Source organism: Martes martes (genome assembly GCF_963455335.1).
Source record: "Martes martes genome assembly, chromosome: 9".
Taxonomy (NCBI): Eukaryota; Metazoa; Chordata; class Mammalia; order Carnivora; family Mustelidae; genus Martes; species Martes martes.
In genome coordinates this window covers 120,321,756-120,343,963 of record NC_137896.1, presented here as the reverse complement: position 1 = coordinate 120,343,963, position 22,208 = coordinate 120,321,756, and the positions used below count along the sequence as shown (strand labels likewise).

The 22,208-nt window shown below is 56.5% G+C and overlaps 1 protein-coding gene across 2 annotated transcripts in view; it reads right to left on the bottom strand.

Annotated features, from left to right (window-relative positions):
- ADCY3 (adenylate cyclase 3) overlaps positions 1-22,208 on the bottom strand; it is a gene marked incomplete at its 5' end in the record, with an annotated part of 77,573 nt that overhangs the window by 17,579 nt on the left and 37,786 nt on the right. For both annotated transcript variants that reach the window (XM_080814641.1, XM_080814642.1), the window contains 5 exons: positions 573-750; positions 1,148-1,306; positions 2,311-2,438; positions 2,574-2,685; positions 3,228-3,358. In XM_080814641.1, the coding sequence (XP_080670767.1) occupies positions 573-750; positions 1,148-1,306; positions 2,311-2,438; positions 2,574-2,685; positions 3,228-3,358 (708 nt within the window). The remainder of the gene's footprint in view (positions 1-572; positions 751-1,147; positions 1,307-2,310; positions 2,439-2,573; positions 2,686-3,227; positions 3,359-22,208) is intronic.

The window sequence follows — 22,208 nt, the reverse complement described above, 5'->3', positions numbered from 1 at the left end:
AGAAGGCCCGTTTCTGCAGCGGCCCCTGGTGGCTCCTAACCAGATGGCCTGCCAGGAGGCCAGCACAGGGCAGGAGAAGCTGGGCAGCTGCTGAGGGCATCGGGGCTAAGGAGATGCAGGGCAGCGGCACAGGGACGAGACCAGGGCAGGGCGGCTTCACTGCTTCCATCCTGTTCTTTTCTTCATCTCCCACCCAGCAAACCTTCCCGGCCTCAGTTCTTCCCCTCGGTGACCAAGCCAACCCACTGCCTGCCCCCGGCCTCCTTGGCCTCCTCGCCAGCTCTGGGAACTCTCCCCCTGGGCACGGAGAGCCACGGCTCTCCCATGGCTCCAACTGCTTCCCCCACGCAAGGGAGACCTGTCCTTGCCTGCTGCCATCCCGGGGCCACCGAGACACCTCCAGGGCCCTCCCCTCTGTCAACCCGCCGGAGCCAGACACATTCCTTCCCCCAGAATTTGCTTCCTCCCACCCCCACCAGGGTGCCCCCCCCACACCCCTGCCCACTCTTCTACCTGCCCTGCTTCTAGAACCCGCCTTCCCGTGCCCTGTCCGGGGCAGGTGGGGGACTCACCGGGCCGCCGAGGCCATGCTGGGTGGCTGTCTTCTTCACCTCCGGCTTGGACGCGATGATGAGGTAGGTCTCGATGCCCTTCTCGTCCAGGTACTCACAGCGGCTGCCCCCCTCGCCTGGCTCCACGTCGAACTCGCCCTTCAGGCAGTCCAGGGTGCTCTGGGAGATGTGCACGCGCCTGGACGGCAGCGAGAGGCCCGTCAGACCCATCACGCCAGCAGACCCCAGGGGAGGCCACCCAGCCCTCTGAGCCTCGGCGCTACACCCACAAAGCAGGGAGGACACGTCCTCGGCTGCCCAGAGCACTGAGGGAGATAAGGAATTTGGAAGGCTGCCCTCAATTCTGCCGTGAGGTGTGTACTTTGTGGGTTCCTAGCTGCAACACGGCTGTCAGGGGTAATGAACCCGTTTCTGCGGAATCACCACAGAGAGATGAATCGTGACCGCCCTCGGGGGGTGTCCACCCTGACCGCTGAGTCCGGGAAGGAGCTCCAGCCAGGTAGGCGGCCGCATGGTCACTGCAAACCCCTGCCTCAGCCCCCACACCTCCCCGCTGGGACGAAACGCTTGCTCACCCGGGGATGCCACCAGCCTCCATCTTGTTGGCCACAGTGACGTCGGTCGACCACACGTCGTACTGCCAGCGTTTCTGGCCCAGGACGCCCCCCAGCACGGTGCCCGTGTGCACCCCCACGCGCATGTCCACCCCCGTCTTCGTCTTCTCCCGCACGTACCTGCCAGGCACACATGGAGAGGAGGGGGCTCGGGCTTGGCTGTAGCAAGGTGGCTGGCCCTCTGTGCCCGTGGGAGGAGTTCTGCACGGGCTCTTCCCCCGCCAGGCCGGGGGGATCCTCAGGCCCCCCCCACAGCTCTCTGCCTCCACTTGAGCTGAGTAACCTGCGGCTGGGGGTCCAGCCACCGGCCTGTGCCCAGACTCCACATCACAGGCTCACGTGATGGGGATGCGGGCAGGAGACGACAGAGCGAAAGCTGCTGCTTCCCCGCGTCCACCTGTGCTGGACACCACGCCGGGGCTCACGTGCAGCTGGGAAAGCTGCCCCCCAGCACAGCATCTGTTTCTAGGCCAATGTCAAAGGAGCTCTAACCCAGAAGATGGTAACAATGCAAAACGGCCCTCTGGTGGCAAGGTGACCCCTGCTGGCCCCCACCGTGGTTGAGGGGAGAAGCTTCAGCAAGGAGCCCCCTTCCCTCCGGGGGCCTGATCCGGCCAGGGCCTGCCTGGTAGGGCCTCCAAGGTGCTTGTTGTAGGACAGCGATGGGAAGCGTGAGGACAAGTGTCATGTCCTCATGCCTCATAGCACTGGAGGCAGGAGCCCTGGCTAGGAGCCCAGAGCAGAGGCCAGGGTTCCAGCCCCACATGGCCACACAAGGACTTTCTGAGATGAGCCTGGAGGCTCACAGTGAGAAAACGCCGAGAGAAGGACAGGGGATCTGAGCGGAGAGTCCCAGCAAACGTGAGGGGGTGTGGCAGACTTCGCCACGACTGCCGCTTCTCCAGAAAACCCTGGTGGATGGAGGCTGGGCCCCTCAGAGGCCGTGGAAGGCTTGCAGCCCCTCGGCCACGACGAACGCGCACCACGTCCCCGCTGCCCAGAACCGGACACCAAGCGGCCTGCCAACCAGCACGGCGCCCGCCTGACGCGGGGGCCTGGGGTGCGTGCCAGGAAGGCCTGCCTCTCCCGTGGTGCCCGGCTCTCGCCCCGGACCCCCCACTCACGAGATGGCCTCCACCATGGCGAGCCCCATGAGGATAGAGCAGACGGCGTGGTCCTCCCGGTAGTCGGGCAGGCCGCAGATGCAGTAGTAGCAGTCGCCCAGGATCTTAATCCGCAGCTGGTGGTATTTCTGAAGGGACGGGGGTGCGGGTGGCTCTGAGTCCCTCCTTGACACGGCGGGAGGAAACCGGCCGCGCCAGGGAGGGCCAGGCCCGTGCCCCGAGGGGGCCCCGACCCCGAAAGCCGGGCGAGCCCGGGTACTCACGGCAGCCAGCTTGTCGAAGCGGGCGAACAGCTCATTGAGCAGCTTCACGAGCTCCTGGGCACTGCAGGCCGAAGACAGCTGGGTGAAGCCCACGATGTCCGCAAAGAGGATGCTGCGGGAGGAGGGAGGGCCGCGGCCGTGAGGCTGCAGACACCGTGCTGGCCCCCCCACCAGCCCCGGCTCCTGAGCGCGGGCAGCCAGGATCCCGGCGGACGGGGCCCTTGCTCAGGCCCCAAAGCAGTAAGATCCTGCACTTCCAGAGCGGATTTGGGGCTCCACTATTTTGTGCGCCCCTCCTCAACAGGGCCCCCTTCCCCAACACTGCCCACTCCTGGCTCCAGGGTGAACCCACCCCTCCTAGAAGGAGCATGGCCGTGAGCCCCCATGCTGGCCCTGAACGGCTGGGTGACCTCCCGGATGTCACCTCCCTGCCCGGGGTGATGTCTGTAGGATGACGGGCTGGATCATACGGCCCAGATGTCTCAACCCCAGCATCGGCGGACACCACTGCTCCCACAGGAGCTGAGGCTCACACGGCGGGGATGGCCCGGCTTCTAGGCCTGGGGAGGACTCTGGAACCCCACAGGGCACAGCCGACCCCACGAAGTCCGGCCCCTGTCCTGCTCTTGCGGCCCGGGCGCGGGGCCGGCGCACCTGACGTTCTCGTGCCGGTACATGTACATGGTGTTGAACTGCTGCTGGTCCTTCTGGCTCTCATCCTTCTTCATGTCCTTCAGCATCTCGTCAGCCACGTGCTTGGGCAGGATGGAAAGCATAAGGTTCTCCTGCGAGGAGGAGGACAGGGTTAGTGGGGAGGCAGGTCTGGCCTGCATCCTTCCAGAGGCGGGTTCGGATGTTTCCGGCAGCAGACGTCAGCCAGAGCCCTTCTGCGCAGATCCCACGCGGGGAAGCAGCCAGAGGCCCAGGCGGCCACTTCCTGTGACTGAGCTTCTTTGGGCCCTGACGGGAGTCAGACACTCATGAAGAAACCCACATTCTGTGCCTCTAGAACATCCTCAAGGCCACAGGGAAGGCGACAGTGCCCGCAGCACTGGGAGCCCCCAAGGACAGGACCTGTGCCATCCACCCCACCTTGTACAGAGCAATCACTTAAGAATTCTGATTCGATGTGACCTACCATGTGCCAGGTAGCCCGGTGGGTACCAATGCTACCAAAGGAGTGAGTGTCTGCCCTCAGAGGGCTGAGGGTCTCATGGGGGACAGGTAAGTGTGCCCACTGCGGTGCGGTACGGTATGTGCCCAGATGAGCGAGGGAGAGCAGGGGAGTGAGAAAGAAGGGCTCCAGAATCAGCCGGGGGTGTCAGGGGCAATCAGGAGGGCTTCCTGGAAGTGAGGCGTGAAGATTAAGATGCTGAGAACATCTTGTCTGAGGGGGCCACAAAAATAAGGCACAGAGACCTAAGGGCCCCAGGTTCAGGGACCTGCAAGTACTTCACTGGAGGCAGAAACAGGGAACTGCGGCTCCAGAGGTAGGTTTGGATGGGGGTGTCGGGGAGGGGGGCGGTGTGGGGGGTGCAGTCAGCACACTGCCATCTGCTGGGCGAATCCCGCCACTGCCTGTTTGCACAAAAGTCTTGCTGGCCCCCAGCCACACTCGCTTGTTTCCGTGTCATCTATGGCTGTCTTCTCCCTCCAGCAGCAGAGCTGACTTGTTGTGACAGAGAACATTCGGCCTGCAAAACCGAAAGGGCTCTTCTGGCCCTTTCCAGAAAACGTCTGCCGACCCCCGCTTTGCACCACAAAGGGCCTCAGGTGCCATGCAAGGCACAGGGTGCTCCTTCCCGAAAGCTGCAGAGAAGGACCAGGGCAGAAAGGGGGGGGCGGGGCAGGGTGACCAGTCAGCTGTCATCCAGGCAGAGGGGGGCCTGGGGACGGCTTGCACCAAGCAGGCAGGACAGGCCTGTGGCTTGGGCTTCTGGGTGGAAGGTGCTGGTCTGAGGAGTCAGGAGCAGAGAGGCAGAGAGACGTGAGGGGACAGACAGGGCTGGTTGGGACGCACTGCAGGCAGAGGCTGAGCCGGCTGCGGGGCTGGGAGCCGGCGCAGGAGACGGACCCCAGGAGGAGGTGAAGCCCGACAGGGAAGCCCAGGTCGGGCACCGCGTCAGCAAGGGTTGACCCGGGGGGCCCTGCGCCCCCGAGGGGAGGCAGGTGAAGGACGGTGGGGAGAAACCCGAGGCTGCGGCTCAAGCTGAGGTTTGCGGGATGGAAGCTCAGAAGCATCAACGGCTTCGGGAAGTGTGGCTACGGTGAGGCTCTGCGGAGGCCTGTGGGGCGCGGCAGCAAAGCTGAGGGCAGCCTGGGAGAAGCGGGGGGCGCAGCGGGAATGGGAGGGGACGGAGAGGCATGCCTGGGTCTGTCCCCTGTGCTGGCGTGATTCTGAGGGACCAGACCATGTGCTGCTGACCAGGCTGACCGACAGGGAGGGGCAAGGCGGGAGGGGCGGGGGGTCCAGGAGCACAGTGTCTAGCCGGCCCGCTGCTGGTGCAGGGGTGGCCAGGAAACCAAGAGCTGCTGCCCGCGTCCTCAGCGCGGTGGTCACAGGACCACAGAGAAACAGAGGCTGTGGGTCCTGGTGGGCACAGGAGTGGGGGACCCCGCCTTCCACAAGGGCCTGGGAAGGTGCGGGTCCCACTGGCTCTTGTTCTCTGTTGTGTTCAGCGGACCCCGAGGCCAGAGGCCCCATCTCTGCATATCAAACACGCCTTCTCTGGGGCAGGAGAACCAAGGTGTGGAGGTTCTGCTCTTCTCCCCGGAGTGAGGCAGCCAAGAGCCCCTCGGGGGCCCGGGCCCGTGCCCCCCATGAGGGCTGGGGCCTCACCTGCTCTGGGAGAAGACGGCTGTGCAGTAGGGCAGCCCCTCCCTTCTGCTCCCACGACTATGTGCAGACCAGAGCCCCGGCCCACTCACCCCTGCGCCACAGGAAGTCCCTCTCCCCTGTCCCTCCTTCTTGTGGCGAGTCACACCATAAGGACCAGGTGGGCCCTCGGCCCAGCGTGCGGGGCATGGCTCTTGCCTGAAGCACCACAGCCATTACCACCTTTCTCCCATCGCCACAGCTATGTGGCTCCCACGGCTAACCACCCCGCGGGAGGCACCACTGCCGAGGAGCGAGGGGCCAGAATCAGCCCGGTGTGCCCTGCCGTGGCTCCCCCCCGAGCCCAGGAAGGAGCACGGGGCACAGTCCCTGTGCCCGCTGCCCGCGCGTGGTGAGGGGCCTTCGGAAACCGGACTGACCCCAGGCAGGAGCAAGCACTCAGCTCGGGCAGAACGGGGGCCACAAGGGGGGTTTTCCGGACAAGCCAGAGACCTGGGGCCCTGCCAGCTCTCAGGGCAGCCAGGGGGGAGCTGCCGGAGTCTGGAGGGGTGAAGGCGGTGAGCGCTGGGGCAGGAATCCAGGCCGGTAGGGACGGGAGGGCGTGGCCGGGAAGAGCTTGGGCTCTGGGCCCCACGGCCCAGCTCAGGCCCTGCCACTGAGACACGGGGTGACACCACGCGACTCTCACTGTCCCTGGCCTTGGTTTCCTCCTCGGTAAAGCAGGAGGAAAAGTGACTTCTCACCGTAGGGCATGAAGGACAGTGCCTGTATACAGCAAGCGCTCAATACACTGCAGCTGTTATGTCACCTAAGGAGAAGTGCTCCTGAGGGTTTGGGGACAGCAGGTGCCTCAGAAAGACAAGACCTAAAATCCTTTGGGTCTTGAAGCTGGACACAGGTTTATGACAGGTTAAGAGCTCCAGTGGGGTGTCCAGGGTGAGAAGAAAGTCCTTGGGGTCACTTGGCCGGCCTAGGAACTCTGTCTGGTCCAGGCACAACAATGAAAGGGAATTGGCTCCCTCCTTCCATGCATGTCCCAGCCTTGCTCTCCCTCTGTCCCCCCATCCCCTCCTGGACCCCGCCACATGTGTGTGCAAGTGCTCGCTAAGGGGAAGAAGAGGTAGACGTGTGAGGAGTGCGGGAGCGCCCACCACCCCAGGGAAGAGGGCACGCAGGTGTGTGCGCAGGGAGGGGTCGCGGGACACCAAGGATTAGGAAAGTCCCAGCGTCGAGCTGGACTCCCAGTCGATCCGCCTACCAGCCCCAGCACCCAGCACCCAGAGGACCAGGCGTTTCCCCCGTGCTTAGACCCCACCTCAGAGCCCTGCCCCTCCAGCAGAGCCTCTCTGGGCAACCTGGGAACCAGTCCAGTCCTGTGAGGTGCTCTGTGCCCCGGACCACGGTCCCAATTTCCCTGAAAACACGGCTAGGCATCCACAGGGGAACAGGGCCACCCAGAGCAGCTGAGGGCTGTGGCTTGGTCTCCCCAGCATAGAGGCAGAGCCCACTCTTCCTAAAACAGCAACTACTATATGTTCTGGGAGTCAAAAGAATGTTCCAGGCCTTTGGCCCATTAATGGCTCTCCTGGGAATTTTTCTAACAGATATAATCCATGAGAAGTAAAAAGACATACATGCCAGAAAGACTTCAAGGCAACATCACTCATACTTGTGGAAAAGACTAGAAGGCCCAAATGCCCAGGAAGAGGCTCATTCAACTGGGACACATCCTTGGGATGAACCTCAGAAATCATCATAATGACAAGTGCCGTGAGGTGAACACGACCAAAGGGGAAAAGACCCGACACCGTATTCTGAGGAGGGGACGGCAGACCCAGGTGTGGCCCTGAGCCACGGCAGGAGAGCGCGTGCGAGAGAGAACAGGGCACTGTGACCTGGCGAATGGAATCCAGAGAAAACGGGAGAGGTTTTTCAAAACTGCTATATGGTTATGCTGCCGCTGATTTTTCACATACTTCTTAAACAGGAAATAAACACAAAACTTCCTGTTGACGCCAGCTGTGACCCTGACCCCACTTGGCTGCAATGACCAGATTTCTTAGAAGGGGAGGGCCCTGCAAGTCCACCGGGCTCGCTCCGGACTCCCACGTCCGCCTGCATGTGAGCTGAGGAAGGAGACTGATGCCCAGGTTCGAAGCCAGGAGGGGACCCCCTCCCCACAGCACAAGAGGAAGGTGGCAGGGGTCCTCTCCGGGGGCCAAGTGATAGAACGATCCCCCCGGGCTGGTTTCTGTCTCTAGTTCTCAAGTCTCGCCACTCCCCAGGCAGATGGACACTGCTGGCCAATATCAACACCGTCCCTCTTCTTTGCTAAAACTTCCTCACCTCCCCTGTATTTCCCTGTGTGTGTGATTCTGCTTCCATTCTGACCAAACCAAACCATGGAGGGGTAAGTGGTTTCTCCCAGATTCCTCAGAGTCAGTGACGGATCCAGAACTAGAACCCAGGGCTCCTGGACCGAAAGAACGGGTGGGATTTTCTTTTTCACCAAAGGATGTGCTTTTGACACAGCAATTCTCTCATCCAAATTGGACGCTGTTTTGCTGCAAATATGAAGGAACATGACGTACCCAAATCTTCCCTGGTAAGGACCTGACGATGCTGTTCTAGAAACCCGTATGAGGACTCTCCTGTGGGTGAGCCACCGGGACGTCCTTTCTGTGCTGCCCCATGCTCGTGGAGTTGAGCTGGGACGTCCGGCCACTCCTGACGTGGGTCCTCCTTGCAGAAGCGGACCCAGCCAAGACCTCTGTGGCTGCCTCAGCACGGCGGCCCGGCAGCAGACCAGACCCCTCTGGGCCTCAGGGAGGGCAGGCCAGGGCTCGTGGCAGCTGCTGGCCTTCCTTCTGATGGGTCAGCAGAGGAGAGGAGATAGGTGCTACTGAGGGAGATCCCTGGCTCTCCATGACAGACCCCGGCAGGCCACAGTGACCTCCCTCAGCCTCTGTACGCCCTCCTCACAGGCCGAGGGGACGAGAGAGGGGCCAATGCCACGAGGCCTGGTCTCGGTGACCGGCCGTGGACCCTGAATGTAACCAACAGGGCCAAATGTGAGGGCTCGGAGATGCTGAGTCACCCTACAGCTGTGACAGAGGCCAGCTGTGGGGGTTCCAGAAGGCCTCCACCACGACACATGCGCAGCAGGAGGCCACCCAACTGCCTGCAAGGGGCCCAGTAAGGTTAATAGGGGAAATGTGGCATCGTTTGACACTGCTACCTGGAAGAGCAGAAATCTATGGCAAATCCCTGGACGTCTGGGCTCCGGGAGGTCCCTGCTTCCAATGAGCCCATCCCTCAGGACCTCAGGCCCCACAGCCCCGTCTGGCCCTCCGAGTGGCAGCCTCAGCATCACCCGAGGCCGCTTCCTCATGAGGCCCAGATGACCTCTGGTAACTCGCGACCACATTAAAGTTTGGAAGCGCCCCTTTAAAAGCCTTCGAGGAAAGAGTTCCTCAAGGAAACTGTTCACCTGGGCCCTCTTCGGGGAGGGACCACACGGCGCAGGAGCCTGAGGCCAGGCGTCAGAGGTGGGCTGAGGGGCTGGGAAGCCACCCACAGGCGACACGGAGCAACCTTCAGGCCTGAGGGTGTGTGGAGAAGGAATGGTGCTTGCCTGGAGGTTCCCACGACAGGAAGCTGGAGAGGGAAGGCTTTGGGGAACAGACTGTCGCTTCTAGAGCAGGAAAAATGTTCTACGAGTCAAAGCAGTGCAAACAAGGAATATGCTGCCCGGAGAGCTAGTGAGCTATGGTCCCGGACGCCGGGTGAGGAGGCTCCCGGAGGGGCCAACCCCAGGATGGTCCAGGGGACAGGGACGTGCCAGACTCGTCAGGCCGAGGCCAGGGGCCCTGCCACATGGGTCCACGCAGAGAGATGGGGAAGGTGGGCAGCTGCCTCATGTGGTCTCTCCCCAGTCCCGCTGTGCTTTACGGGCTGTCCTAGAAATGCGCACTAAGTCAAGGCCTTGACCTGCTCTGGGAAAAGAACCAAAGGAAGCAAAAGAATGAACAAGCCCTGAAAGTTTCTAGTAGACCTTCTGGGTACCGAGATCCCACGGAGAAGCACCGGAGCCCACCCTGGGCACTGTGCGGAGGTGGGGTGGGGTGGGGACGGGCTGGGGTGCAGCGTGTGTCCCAGGCCCGGGCAGGGATCCGTAAACAGGCATTTGCCCTACTGCTCAGGTGGGCCGTGAGCCCCTGACAGGGACAGGTGGGCCACATGGCCTCCACCAGGCTCTGGGAAGGAACCAATCGTGCCCCCTTCTCCTCAGCAGTGACTCAGGCCAGGCCTCGCCTTTGTGAGGCTCAGGACTGAGACAGAAGCAGGAGGCCTGTGCTACCCCCAGGGGCCCTGGGGAGGCACTTGGGAGTGGATTACAGCATGTGGCCTGCAAGGATGTGGATACATGAGCTTGGCTGATGAGCGGCTAAGTTTCTACAACATCCTTGTCAAGGGGCGGAGGGAGGGAGGGAGACTTAAAAGGGAGAGAGAAATCAGCAGCGCCCAGGTAGCTGGGGGCTATGTGCGGTGTCTGCACCGAGCAAGCACGGACTCTGTCTGCATGCTGTGTCCTTGTGCGCACCCGCATGTGTCCTCTGTGTGTACCATGAGCGCACACGCGCGCGCGCACACACACACACACACACACACACCCCTCACTACAATCCATCACAGGCTGTGAGGACATGCACAGCTGTCCACAAACACATCTGCTCTGGGCTTGATTTCTCCAGATTCTTGGAGCTCCCAGGCCACTTGAAAGCCAAAGAAATGTCCAAGGATCACAACAGGTGCCCGTCCTGGTCTGACCAGCTGAGCAGAGGAGGCAGCACAAGGAAAGAAACAAGGAGCGGGAGGACCTGGCTGGCCCCGGGAGGTGAGAGCCCACACAGCTCACCTCTCCCTGATGAGAGGGCGAAGGGCCACAACGCATGAAATCGGGAAACTCCCAAACTGCCATGTGCCTGGGGCACGCAGCCACCATCTAGACGAGGTACCCGCACGGGCTGCCCCATCCAAAGACATGGTCACCACGTCTCTCAAAGAACAGTCGCTGGTCATCTCTGCAAGTCCCCAAGCTAAATGCTGGCAAGGTCAACGGTAAACAGTCCTCCTGAGAGGCCCAATGGCCTGGGCACTCAGGATCCCCCCAGTGACCGGTCTCACGGGACCGGAGCGCTTTGCTGTCTTCAGCCAAGGGCTGTGGGCATTCACAGGCAGCTCAAAGACCAGCATCTCTTTAAACAAGCCCCTCGGATGTGAAAACAGCATCCCCAGAGTCTCCCAAGTTGTCAGCTCGGAGAAAGAAGCAGCATCATGCTTAATCTCAGAACGGGGCGGGGGGGGGGGGGCGTGGGGGCGCCAGACCAACAAATCACCATCAGGCCATGTCATCGGCGACAGCGCAGAAATCACACAGACCCAGGGGCAGCGCAGAACCCTGACCCTGCTAGAGGGGGAAAGGGGGACACTTGCCTGGACTCCTGTACGGTCTCCAGAGATGGGGCCACCGTGCAGGCCAAGGGGACTGCCATCTCAGGAGACCGCCCTTTGGGCCCAGAGACGGCCACGTGTGTGGTGTCTGCAGCCTTTGCCCAGCATGGATGACACAGAGCAGGAGCTCCTTAGAGGTTTGGCGAGATAATGAGCTGTCAACTAGGAGCCGTGGCCCAAGGGGCAAGCCGTCGCCTTCGAGAACAGCACCAACTTTCTGCAATCAAACAAATGCTGTCTGATCTGTGCTGTCCAAGATGGTAGCCACGAGCCACTTGTAGCCACTGGGCACAGGAGATGTGGCTGGTACAACAGACGCGCTGATGCTTAATTTTTAAGTTTTAATTAATTTAAATGTACACGGCCACATATGACTAGTAACTTCCCTATCAGTGCAGTTCTAGACACGGTAGCAAGCAAGTGCGGCTGACGGGCCAACTCTGGGTAACTGAGAGCCGATGCCTGGAGGACGCCGAGGCCACATCTGTGGTCACTGGGAAAGACCAGCCATGTCTGCGGTGGGAGCCCAACCATGGGCTTCCGTCCTTGCTCAGCACACCCAGGCGTGAAGGTTCCAGCGAGTTTGACAGACCAGCTCTCCACCTGTGATGGTCGTGGTTGTTTGGGTTCGCTCCCTTTGCTCCTCCCACTGGAGCAGTAAATCTTACCAGTGCTTTTCCCAAACACAGCTCTCCCCTTCCTTTACTCTCTGGGCCTCTGCTCGGTCCCAGCCCAGTTCTGGCTGGGCTTCCGACCCCAGGCTCTCCCATGCAAGTGACAAGTGATGGGTGCTCTGGGGAGGACTCCGTCCGCCATGTGTCCTGCTTTACCTCTGCACTCAGCCCCCACTGACCCACTTCTGCCCTTCCATGTGGATCGGGACTCCATTCTCCCCAATGTGCACTGGGCAACACCCACCCGGCTTCTTAAAAAGCCACCCAAGAATCCACACCCATCACATTACAAATGCAAGTCTGAACACACGTCTCCCAGCCCTTCTGACCCGGGCTGTCTGGTTGCCAACTTTCGCTGGACTCCCCAGCTTGAGGTCCTGTCTTACAGGATCCCCCCCCCCGCCCCCACCCCTGGAGGGCTCCTCCAGAGGACGCAGATGCAGACCTGGCCCAGCCAGCCTCCCAAATATGCAGGCAGGGCACAGGATGAGCTGGGTGCCATCAATTCTCCTCCTAGATGTCGGAAAGACGGACTCTCCACCCCCCACCGAAGCTGGGCCTCTCATCGTCCTCCCCCTCCAATGGCCTCCTGGCCCAAATCCTGACTGCCATCACGGACTCCCCACCCTCCCACCTCCTGAGTCACTCAGCAGTGAATCCTGTTGGCTCTGCCTTCAAAACACATCCAGAATCGTTCCCTTCATCCCCTCCATCCTGGTCTGAGCCACTATCCTCTCTCCCCAAAATTACCGCATTGCTTCAAATTGGTCGCCCTGCTTCCACTGCTCAGTCTTCTCCACCAGCAGCCGGACGGATCCATTTCAAACCTACCACCCTCCAGTATCTCCCATCTCCCTCAAGGGAAAGCCATGGTCCTTACAAGACCTTGCAGGACTGACCCCCACCCGCTCCCTGCCTCGCCTCCTCCCTCTCTTCCCCTTACTTCTACTCCACCTGCAGCCATTGCCATGATGTCATGTGAACCTACCTCAGGGCCTTGGCACTTACTGCTTCCTCTCCCTAAACATTGTACAGCTCCCACCCTGACTTCCAGTCTCTGCTCAAATCTTATTTTATCTGAAAGCCTCCTATGCTCCATCTCCTGCTTTGCCCACCACCTTCCTACCTGCTAATAGCATATGCTCATTTAATATCTGTCTCCCCACTGGAATCTGTTCTGCTTAAAACCAAATCCCAGGGGCACCTGGGTGGCTCAGTGGGTTAAGCCTCTGCCTTCAGCTCAGGTCATGGTCTCAGGGTCCTGGGATCGAGCCCCGCATCGGGCTCTCTGCTCAGCGGGGAGCCTGCCTCCCCCTCCCCCTCTGCCTGCCTCTCTGCCTACTTGTGATCTATCTCTCTCTCTCTCTGTGTCAAATACATAAATAAAAAAAAAAAAAATTAAAAAAAAAAAAAAAAAAAAAAACAAATCCCAGCGCCGAGGACAGGGCCCACAATATTCGTGCGATAAATGCTCTCTTCTGGACTTTTTAACAAGCTTACTCCATTCCCACTTCACAAGGAGGTTCCGAGGGCATAACTAACGGGCGCAAGGTCATGTGGCAAGTAAGAGGCTGGCGAGGATGTGAATGCAAGTCTGGCTCCTGAGCCCTGTGCTCTCATATCTTTCCATTTTCCAAGGCAGTCGGGTATACAAGTTTTTAAAGAGAACGTCCAAATTTTTAAGCATTACAAATGTTTTAAACTCCAGGCAAGGTCAAAGGAAGCAGATCCCCACAGGCCAGGCGTGGTCCAGAGAAGACACCCGTGAAGCTGCCGGTACCCAGAACAGAGGCCCCCGCCGGGAGGGAGGTGCGCCACCTCTCTGCTGGGTTTGTCGGGACAATTCAAGGAGGTAATCCCATAAAAACGCAGCCCAGAGCTCGACCCAAATTAACCTGCTAATAACTACCCCATGATGAAATAAAACGTCGGGCCCCTGGCCAGAGAGAGGGCAGGACTCAGCACAGCCCCGGCCACACTGATCATGGACATGGATGGTTGTCGCTAAAACCGGGGACACACACGCAGCAGGTGGAGGGGGGGGCAGGCGCTGCAGCTCTGACCGCCACCGCCCCCCCCCGCCCCCGGGCCACAGCTCAGAAGCCACGCAGCCCACACTCAGTCCTGGGGCTGCCCGACCCAGCAGATGCCCGCCTGCCCCCAGGAGGCCCCATGGCTCGGGAAAAACCTGTCCTCTGTGGGCTCATCCCTTGCATTATTTAAAACATGGATTTATTCTGCTAAGTCCTGAAACGTTAGAATGAAGAATGTTTTGTGAAATCCGAGGGGTGGGGGGTGGAGCCCACAGAAGCACGAATTCCTGCTTCACACCCTGGGCAACTCGCCTTCTGGCTTTTCTCAAACCAAGACATGATCGTGGCTGCAATGAAACTTAAAAATAAGTTCAGGTGGCAAGTATATTCGAGCCTGGTGCTGGGGTGCAGGGTCATCTGTGGCTCTCTGGGGGTTGATGGGTCTGTCCCACCCACATCAGGGGCTGATGGCACAGCAGCCTGGCCCCGGGCCACCACATGAGGAGCTAGTGGCACAGCTGCTGGGACCACATTCCTCCCACCCCACACCTGTCCCCCCACCCCTGCCCAGTGGCTCCCCGGAAGGCACGTCCCCAGCCCCAACCTCACTGTTGCCAGGACAAGAGCCAGCACGTTAAGGAGGGACACCAGATGCCCCAATCCCAGGGCAAGAGGTAGGTGGTCTCTCTCTGTGTGTCTTTCTTGCTCTGTGTCTGTGTGTCTGTCTCTCTCCGGCCCTGACTTCCCTCTCCCCAGCCAGCCTCTCGTGAGGCGTGGGCAGAGGTCAGCAAGGAGGGCCATTCAAGAAGACAAGCAGCAGAGCTTACGAAATGACAGCACCCCAGAGTCCCAAGCTCTGGGGCTCCCAGGAGAGAAGTCTGTGCCTTTCCCGGTGAACAGGTGGTTCTTCCCTCCAAGACGTCAAGGCAGAAGGTCACCCCCTGGAGGAAAGACTCCAGCATGAAGAAGAAACGCCACCCCCTGGTCACAGTGACACCCTGGGTGTTGGCTTTAAGTAGAAGGAAAAGCAGAGAGAAGGGGCTGTTCTGTCCTGCACATGCCCCCAGGGGCTACATGGAAACCACCCAGCATCCACCGGCACCGTGCTCCCCAGGGTGCCCCAGACAAGATGATCTGGTTCCCTGGCCCTCCCTGAGGCCAGCAGATGCTTCTCTGACCTAGAATCAACCCTGCACAGTCAGCCCTGGGCTCTCCCTCCTCCCTTCGGAGGGGTGGGGTCTGGGGCAGCCCTCCCTTCCCCGAGTAAGGACAGGCCCACCCATCTACTAGAACGTGGTCTAAAGGAAACGCTTGCCGCTGCCACATCCTGTCACCCCTATCCTCCCCGGCATCCTCCTCCAACCTTGTCCCACTCCCTGGGAAGTTAATTCTGAGTGTGATATCCAGAGAAGCTCGGAATTCTGTCGTTTGCACCTGGTGACAGGTATGTGCTGCGCAGGTTTCCTGTCGGCCTGCCATTGCCACACTGCGGTTGGGCCACTTAGCAACCCTCGAGGGCCCCAAGCACACCCTGGAGTATGGCCACATGGGAATACAGAAAAACAACGCCAGTTCTCCAGTCCGCTGGGCTCCCTGCTCTACCCTAACAGGCCCCTGGAGCTGGGGAGGCGGGAGCGAGGCCCCAAGTCCATCCTATGGCCCCAGGCCCCAGGCTGATGCAGGGGCTGCCTCCACCGTGGCACAGGTGCCCAGCAGAAAGAGCGCCCCACGCCTGCCAGAGGTGCCGTCCCAGAACTCCAGCTCCCGACGACCTCAGAGCAGTCAGGATCCCCCCGACCCCATCCTGCAGACAGGAGACTGGGGTCAGGGAGGCTGCTGCAACCGGGCGACTAGAGTCTGAGAACCCCCATCCCACTCCTTCTCACAACAGACATGCCCACTTCGGTGCCAAAGTGGAAGGGGAAGCCTGCACACCAAGGCCCGGGGCTGCCTTGCACCTTCCAGGGGTGGGGGTGGGGGCGAGGGGGCCCACTGTCAGGGGTCGCCTGCCATTACCAGCAGGAGGCTGGCCATCTTCGTGAAGGAGAGCACGACCTCCCAGGTGACAGGGGCAAGGAAAACAGAATCAGAGGAGCTGGGATGGGATCCCCTCAGCCCGGCTGAGGAAGGGGAGGAGGCCCAGAGAGGCCACCGTCCTGCTGGAGGCCGCCCGGCGGCCAGGGCAGCTCCCCCCATCGGTGCACACACTGCTTCCCCACTGGCAAGGCTTAGAAAACAAGATAAATACACGTCGACAAAATCCAAAGTGAGACACAAACCATGATATACTCAATTCTGAAACGAGGCCTCCTCTGCAAAGGATCTACTGAGCATATTTTTAATTGGGAATTTTTCACCAAGGCATCTAACCACTGTGAGGGACCATAGAGGCCCAGACCTTAGACAGCTCCTCACACGGGAGCCACAACCAAACCAGCTTCCCGGACTTTCTGCAGCCCTTTCTAGCATTTTCGCATCTACGATCCCATTTTTTTTTTTAAAGGTTTTATTTATTTATTTGACAGAGATCACAAGTAGGCAGAGCGGCAGGAAGAGAGAGAGGGGGAAGCAGGCTCCCTGCTGAACCGAGAGCCCGATGCGGGACTCGATCCTGGGACCCTGGCAGGATCATGTCCTGAGCTGACCTAAACCACTGGGCCACCCAAGCGCCCCTACAATCTCATTTTTATTCTCACCAGAGGTCCTCGTGGGAGGACAGCGATATGAGATTGCGGACCTTTCCTCCTCACCTGCGCTTAGCCGACCTTCCCAGATGTCAGGTCGGCCCTGCCACCCAGGGAGGGAGGCAGCCGGGTCCCATCCTACCTGGGGCCCCTCCCCCAGCCAATGTTCCCAAAGCAGGAGCCAGCGCGACAGCAGCTAATAGCATGAAATGGCTTCGCAGTCTCTAGACCCATCTCTGTGTTCTTACTTCAGCGATTTCCAGACAACCCCAGGACGATGGCATTATCTTTAATCTCACTTTTGCAGAAAATTGAAGACCAAACAGGCAGAGTGCCAATATCACAAGGCAAGGAGGTGGGAAAGCCGGGTCTCACTGTTCCCCAGAAAATGCTGGAGGAAGTAATGGACACAAATCCCAGGGCCAAGTTCATCAGCAGGGCCCGCCTGTGGTGCAGGCTTCAGACCCTGGGGTCGGTCCCAGGGAGGGAGCACACAGGACGGCGGGTGTGTGTGAGGACCTCAGGCCTCAGTCCTTAAGGGCAAGGAAAGCAACCAGCTGCTCGGGGCTGGCCCGACACTCACGCAGTGCCTTTCCGTGTGGTTCTGAAGATCAGGCTTGGGTATGGGGTTTTCTTTCAGAGTGATGAACATGTTTTAGAACTAGATATGGTGCCTGCACAGCCTTGGGAAGGTACTCAACGGCACCCTTTCATATGGTTAACTCGATGGTACACGAATTTCACCTCCATAAAAGGAAAAAAAAAAAAAAGCAGATTTGGAAAGTTCTAAGACTTTTTCTAGCAGAGAACAACTTATCACATTGTAGTTTTTAAAGTTTTTTTTTTTTAAATATTTTATTTATTTATTTGACAGAGAGACAGACGGCGAGAGAGGGAACACAAGCAGAGGTAGTGGGAGAGGGAGAAGCAGGCTTCCCACTGAGCACAGAGCCCGATGCAGGGCTCCATCCCAGGACCCTGGGATCATGACCTGACCTGAAGGCAGACGTCCAAGACTGAGCCACCCAGCCATGCCTAAAGTTATTTTTAAATACTTCCCAAATACCCAAAGGATGGGAAGTTTGGATGGTCTACGCTTCTACGCTTCTCTGTATCTTCAGATTTTTATCCAACAACAACCATCCGATAGGAGACAGCCCAGGTACACCGTGCAGAACAGACTCTCTCTTAGGCATCCACAGTACCCACGTGACACAGGCGTCCACACTCAGACAGCTGGTTCTTAGCCGCTATTCTTACCAGCTATCTGCGAGAATAACGTGTTACTTCTATAATCAGGATGACATGCTAAGGAAACTCTCAAAACACAGAGGAAAAAAAAAGACTGGTAGGGATAATTCTCTATCAGTGTTTTTTTTCTTTATACTTGTCTGCATTTACCAAATAGTCTACAATGTATGCTAAAATATACAGACAAGGAAAGCTCTTCCCAGCCTCAGTCTACCTGGCCCGTAACTTGAGCCAAATGAGTCCTCAGCAGGAAAGAGCTCACGGGATGCCACTACCTCCACGGGGCCCCCCCGCCCTGCCACTGGGGTTTTCAAACAGGCATTTCTGGAGGAGCTGCTGCGATCCCATATCAAAGCAGCATTTTCTCAATAAACAAGGAAGATTTAACCACCCAAGTGCATTCTCGTTCACTGCTGGGAGGAGTGTAAATTCTTTGAACCTCTGTATGAGACAATTCAGTAATATTTCTCAACATTGACCAGGAATGTGCCTGGTTTCCTAAAAAAATGAGAACTACTACCTAGAACTACTGCGTGACCCGTTAATTCTACTTCTGGGTCTACACCCCAAAGAATCGAGAGCAGAGAGTCAAACAGGTCAGTGTCCACCCATGTTCACAGCAGCACGATTCCCCACAGCTGGGAGGAGAAACAACCCAAGTGGGCATCCGTGAATGAGTGGATACACAGATGTGGTGTGTACAGGCAACAGAACATTACTGCGCCTTGAAAAGGAAGGATGTCCCGCCATGTGCGGCACCACAGATGAATTCTGAAGGCACTGTACGAAGAACGAGAAGCTAGTCACAGATGGACGTGATGCCACCGAGGTGCGGTACCGAGGAAAGGGAAACTCGTAGAGACAGAAAGTAGGATGGTGACAGCCAGGGGAAAGGGGGAGGGCAGCTAGTATTTCACGGCCACAGAGTTTCGGTCTGAGATGACGACAAAGTCCTGGAAATGAATAGCAGTGAACACTGCACACAACACCGTGAACTCAATGCCACTGAGAATAGTACACTTGGAAGCCCAGTTAAGTAAACGTTACTTCTCAATCATGGAATACAATACAGTCGTTTACAAGGATAAGGCAATGCAATGTCGCCATAGAACCCTCTAGAAGACAGCAGGTGAAAGACCTGTGGCAGGAGAGGGGTATACTACTTGCCTGTGTGTGCAAAGTCTGTGCCCCAGATTTGGAAGTAACTGGAATCCTGAAAGGGTCCACAAGACGTGACGGTGGCGGTCTGAGGGATGGTGAAGTGGATGACCATGCAGGGAACCTTACTTTCCACAGAATAACCTGTTTCACACCTTCATAATTTCACACCACATACACTGTGAGCTACTTAAAATTTAGCTTCAAGACATTGAAGAGGATGTCCAACCTTTGCTTCTTGCTATTATAGAGGTGCTTACACCAGATCAATGCTTCAGCCAAGACCAACCAGAAACGCCGGGTAAGACAGCTATCTGAAGACCATGGGAAAGCACACAGGGAGCTAGGATGAGAAGGGACAAGGTTCTGAGGGCAGGGAAACACATTTCAGTGAGGCCGACACACTCTGCCCCTTTTTGTCCTTGAGGCCAGGGTTCGGAGGCCGGCCAGAGAGCAAGGGTTATACGCTTTCGAGGGGCTGGAGAGACAAGGATTGCTGAGCTAGGATTCCAAGGAGGAACAGAGGGGCGAGGTCCTGGAGAGCAGAGAGCCTTTCTCTACATATACCTTCTCGAAGCGTCTGCCAACCCCCAAGCTAAAGGAGGCGAGAGAGAGCGAGAACCCAAGCAGAAAGTGACAGCGGAGAGGCTGAAGTCAAAGGGGAGTCTGGGAAGTCTCTTAGTGCTGGGAGTTCAGGGCCCTCAAGAGTGGAACCAGCCTTTGACTTAAAACCCCTGAAAGACTCTTTCCCAAAAGGAGGCACAAAGAGAAACCTGCTCTCAGACCAAAACCCAGTCCCAAATCTTCTCGTCCCCACGCTGGATCAAAATGAGCTGCAAGAGAAGTAAATCCTCTCTGGAGAGACATATTCACCGGAGCCACGACTACTCTCTGTACACGATATTCAGTATTTAATTTATCCAGCTTTTTTTTTTTTTTAAGTCCAGAATACCACAAGAGGCAAAAGTCAATAGGGAAAAACCAAAAATCAAGAGGGAAAAGCAGACCCATTGGTCTGTCAGACATCACAGTTGTCAGAGCCTTTAAAACGTTCCATATGTTCCAAAGAATAGATGACAACACACAGAACTTAACCGGAGAACTGGAATCTGTTTTGTTTTAAATCAAGTGGAAGTTCTAGAAATGAAAAAATAGTGAAATTAAGAATTCAACAGAGGAGCTCAAGCATCGATTTAATAAAGCAGATAAAAGGATTAGTAACCCGGAAGTTAGGTCAGTAAAAATATTCAGTCTGGAGCCCAGAAGAAAAAAAAAAAGAAGAAGAAGAAGATGATGATTCAGGGGAGTAAAAAAATAGAGAGAGAGATTCATGGAACATGGTAAAAATGTCTAATAAGGACATCTAGAGTCCTGGAAGGAAAGGACAGAATGAAGCAAAAAGATACTGGCTGAAAATTTCAAAACTGACGAAAAACCTCAAGCCATCAATTCAAGGAGCTCTTCAAATACCAGGCAGAGTAACTGTAAAGAAAAATTCTAAGCTCATCCTTAGGAAACTGTGGACACCAAAGAAAACTGTAAAAGCAACCGGAGGAAAAACTACTGCATTACTTCAAGAGGAGCAGCGTGTGTCTGACAGCTGGCATTTCAACAAAAATAGTGGAAGCCACAGGATATCGGAAAGACACCTTCAAAGGGCTCAGAGTAAAGCAGAGTCAACCTAGAATTCTCCCTCCGAGAAGTGAGCTTCAAAACTGAAAGCAAAATGGACACATTTCTAGGCAATTAGAAATGGAGAGAATTTACCACCAACAGACCTTCAAGAAAAGTGACACTAAAGGGAATTCTTCAAGAAGATGGAAGCACAGAAATGAAGAAACAAGAGAGCATCTGAGAGGGCAGAACGGGGGCAAGTGTGTACACTGGCTATTTGCTGCAAGAAGATGCAATCATACCATCTGACGGGGCTTCAGATATATGTGGAGTTAAAATATATTACAATTGCCAGAAAGTCTGGGGGAGGGGGAATTGAGCATTGTGAGGTCTTTGCACTGTGACCAAAAAGGTAAAAGTACTAGTTTGGAGTAGATGAAAATGCATGATTGACACGTACCAACATTATGTCATTGCTGAAAGATATTTTGATGCATTTTGCAAAATACATGCCATCCTTAAGTGCATCAAAGTCAATCAAAAAATGCAACGTCAAAAATAAAGTTCTGACAGATTCCAAAGGACTGAAATCATACAGAGTATGTTCTCTGACTGCAGCAGAAGTAAACGAAAAATCAGTAATGAAAAGAGGACCTTAAAAATTCCCTAGATCTTTGCAAATTAATTAATGCCCTCTCAAACAGCCTGTGGATCAAAGATACCTTGATGGAAATTAAGACATATCAAAATTTGTAGAAGAAAGCGAAAACAAGTAATGAGGGAAATCTATAGCATCCGGTGCATGTTTTAGAAAATATAAACGCTAAAATTAATTTGCTAAATTAAATTCCATCTCGAGAAGGTAAAAAAGAACATGATGTTAACCCTGAAGAAAGCAGAAGAAAATCAAAGTCAAAAACAATGATTTATAGAAGTGTACAAAAAAAGCAACAAAAAGGTGGTTCACCGAAAAGGCCCAAACATTAATAAACCTCAACTAAGACAGATTAAGGACAAATAAAAAACAGAAGGTACAAACTACCAACACCAGTGATGAAAAAGGAACATCACTACAAATCCCACCAAGATAGAGAACAAACATGTCAAAAATGCGACATATTTATATGAAATGAATGAGTTCCTGAAAAAACAAAAGCATTCTATAACTTACACAAAAAACCAAAAAACCAAAAACTTTGTGCTTGTGAAGGAAACGGAGTCTCATAAAGGAAACTCCTGAGCCACGGGGCCTCACTGGTGAGTCCTTTTACTCCTGTAAAGAACCCGTACATTCTTCAAGCTCTCCCAGGTTAAAAAAAAAGGAAACACTTTTCATATTAGTGCCTAAGTCCAGCACAACCACGATGCCCAAACCTGCCAAGGACATGGGAGGAAAGCAAAAATGCAAGCAGCTCTCCTTCATGCACAGTCACAAGAGTCCTAAGGGAAATACGAGCCAACTGCAAGGTACAGTGGTGCTGGGGGGCTGTAGACAGTGCTTTCCCCATTTCCAAAGGGATTCAGGCATGTTATCCCATCTCCGCCAAAGGTTTTACACATAAGGAAACTGAGGCCCAAAGAGGGGAAGATGCTGTCCCAAGGTCACATTGGGTGACCAGCGTGGAATTTGGGTGAGCCAAATTCATTCCACGCGATGGGTATTCACAGGCACCTGTGTTGTCCCAGCTTGGCCTGGGGATGTAGGTTTGTGCCTCTCCTCCCCCCCCACACCTCCCTTCTGCCTCCCTGGACCTCCCACTCTTGCAACCAGGGTCTGCTCTGCGGTTGCAGCCCTGGGTAGGCAACGAGGAACAGCAGTGTGGCCCGGACAGGCTGCAGCGCCCCCTGGCTGCCACGTGGCTTGCGGGAGT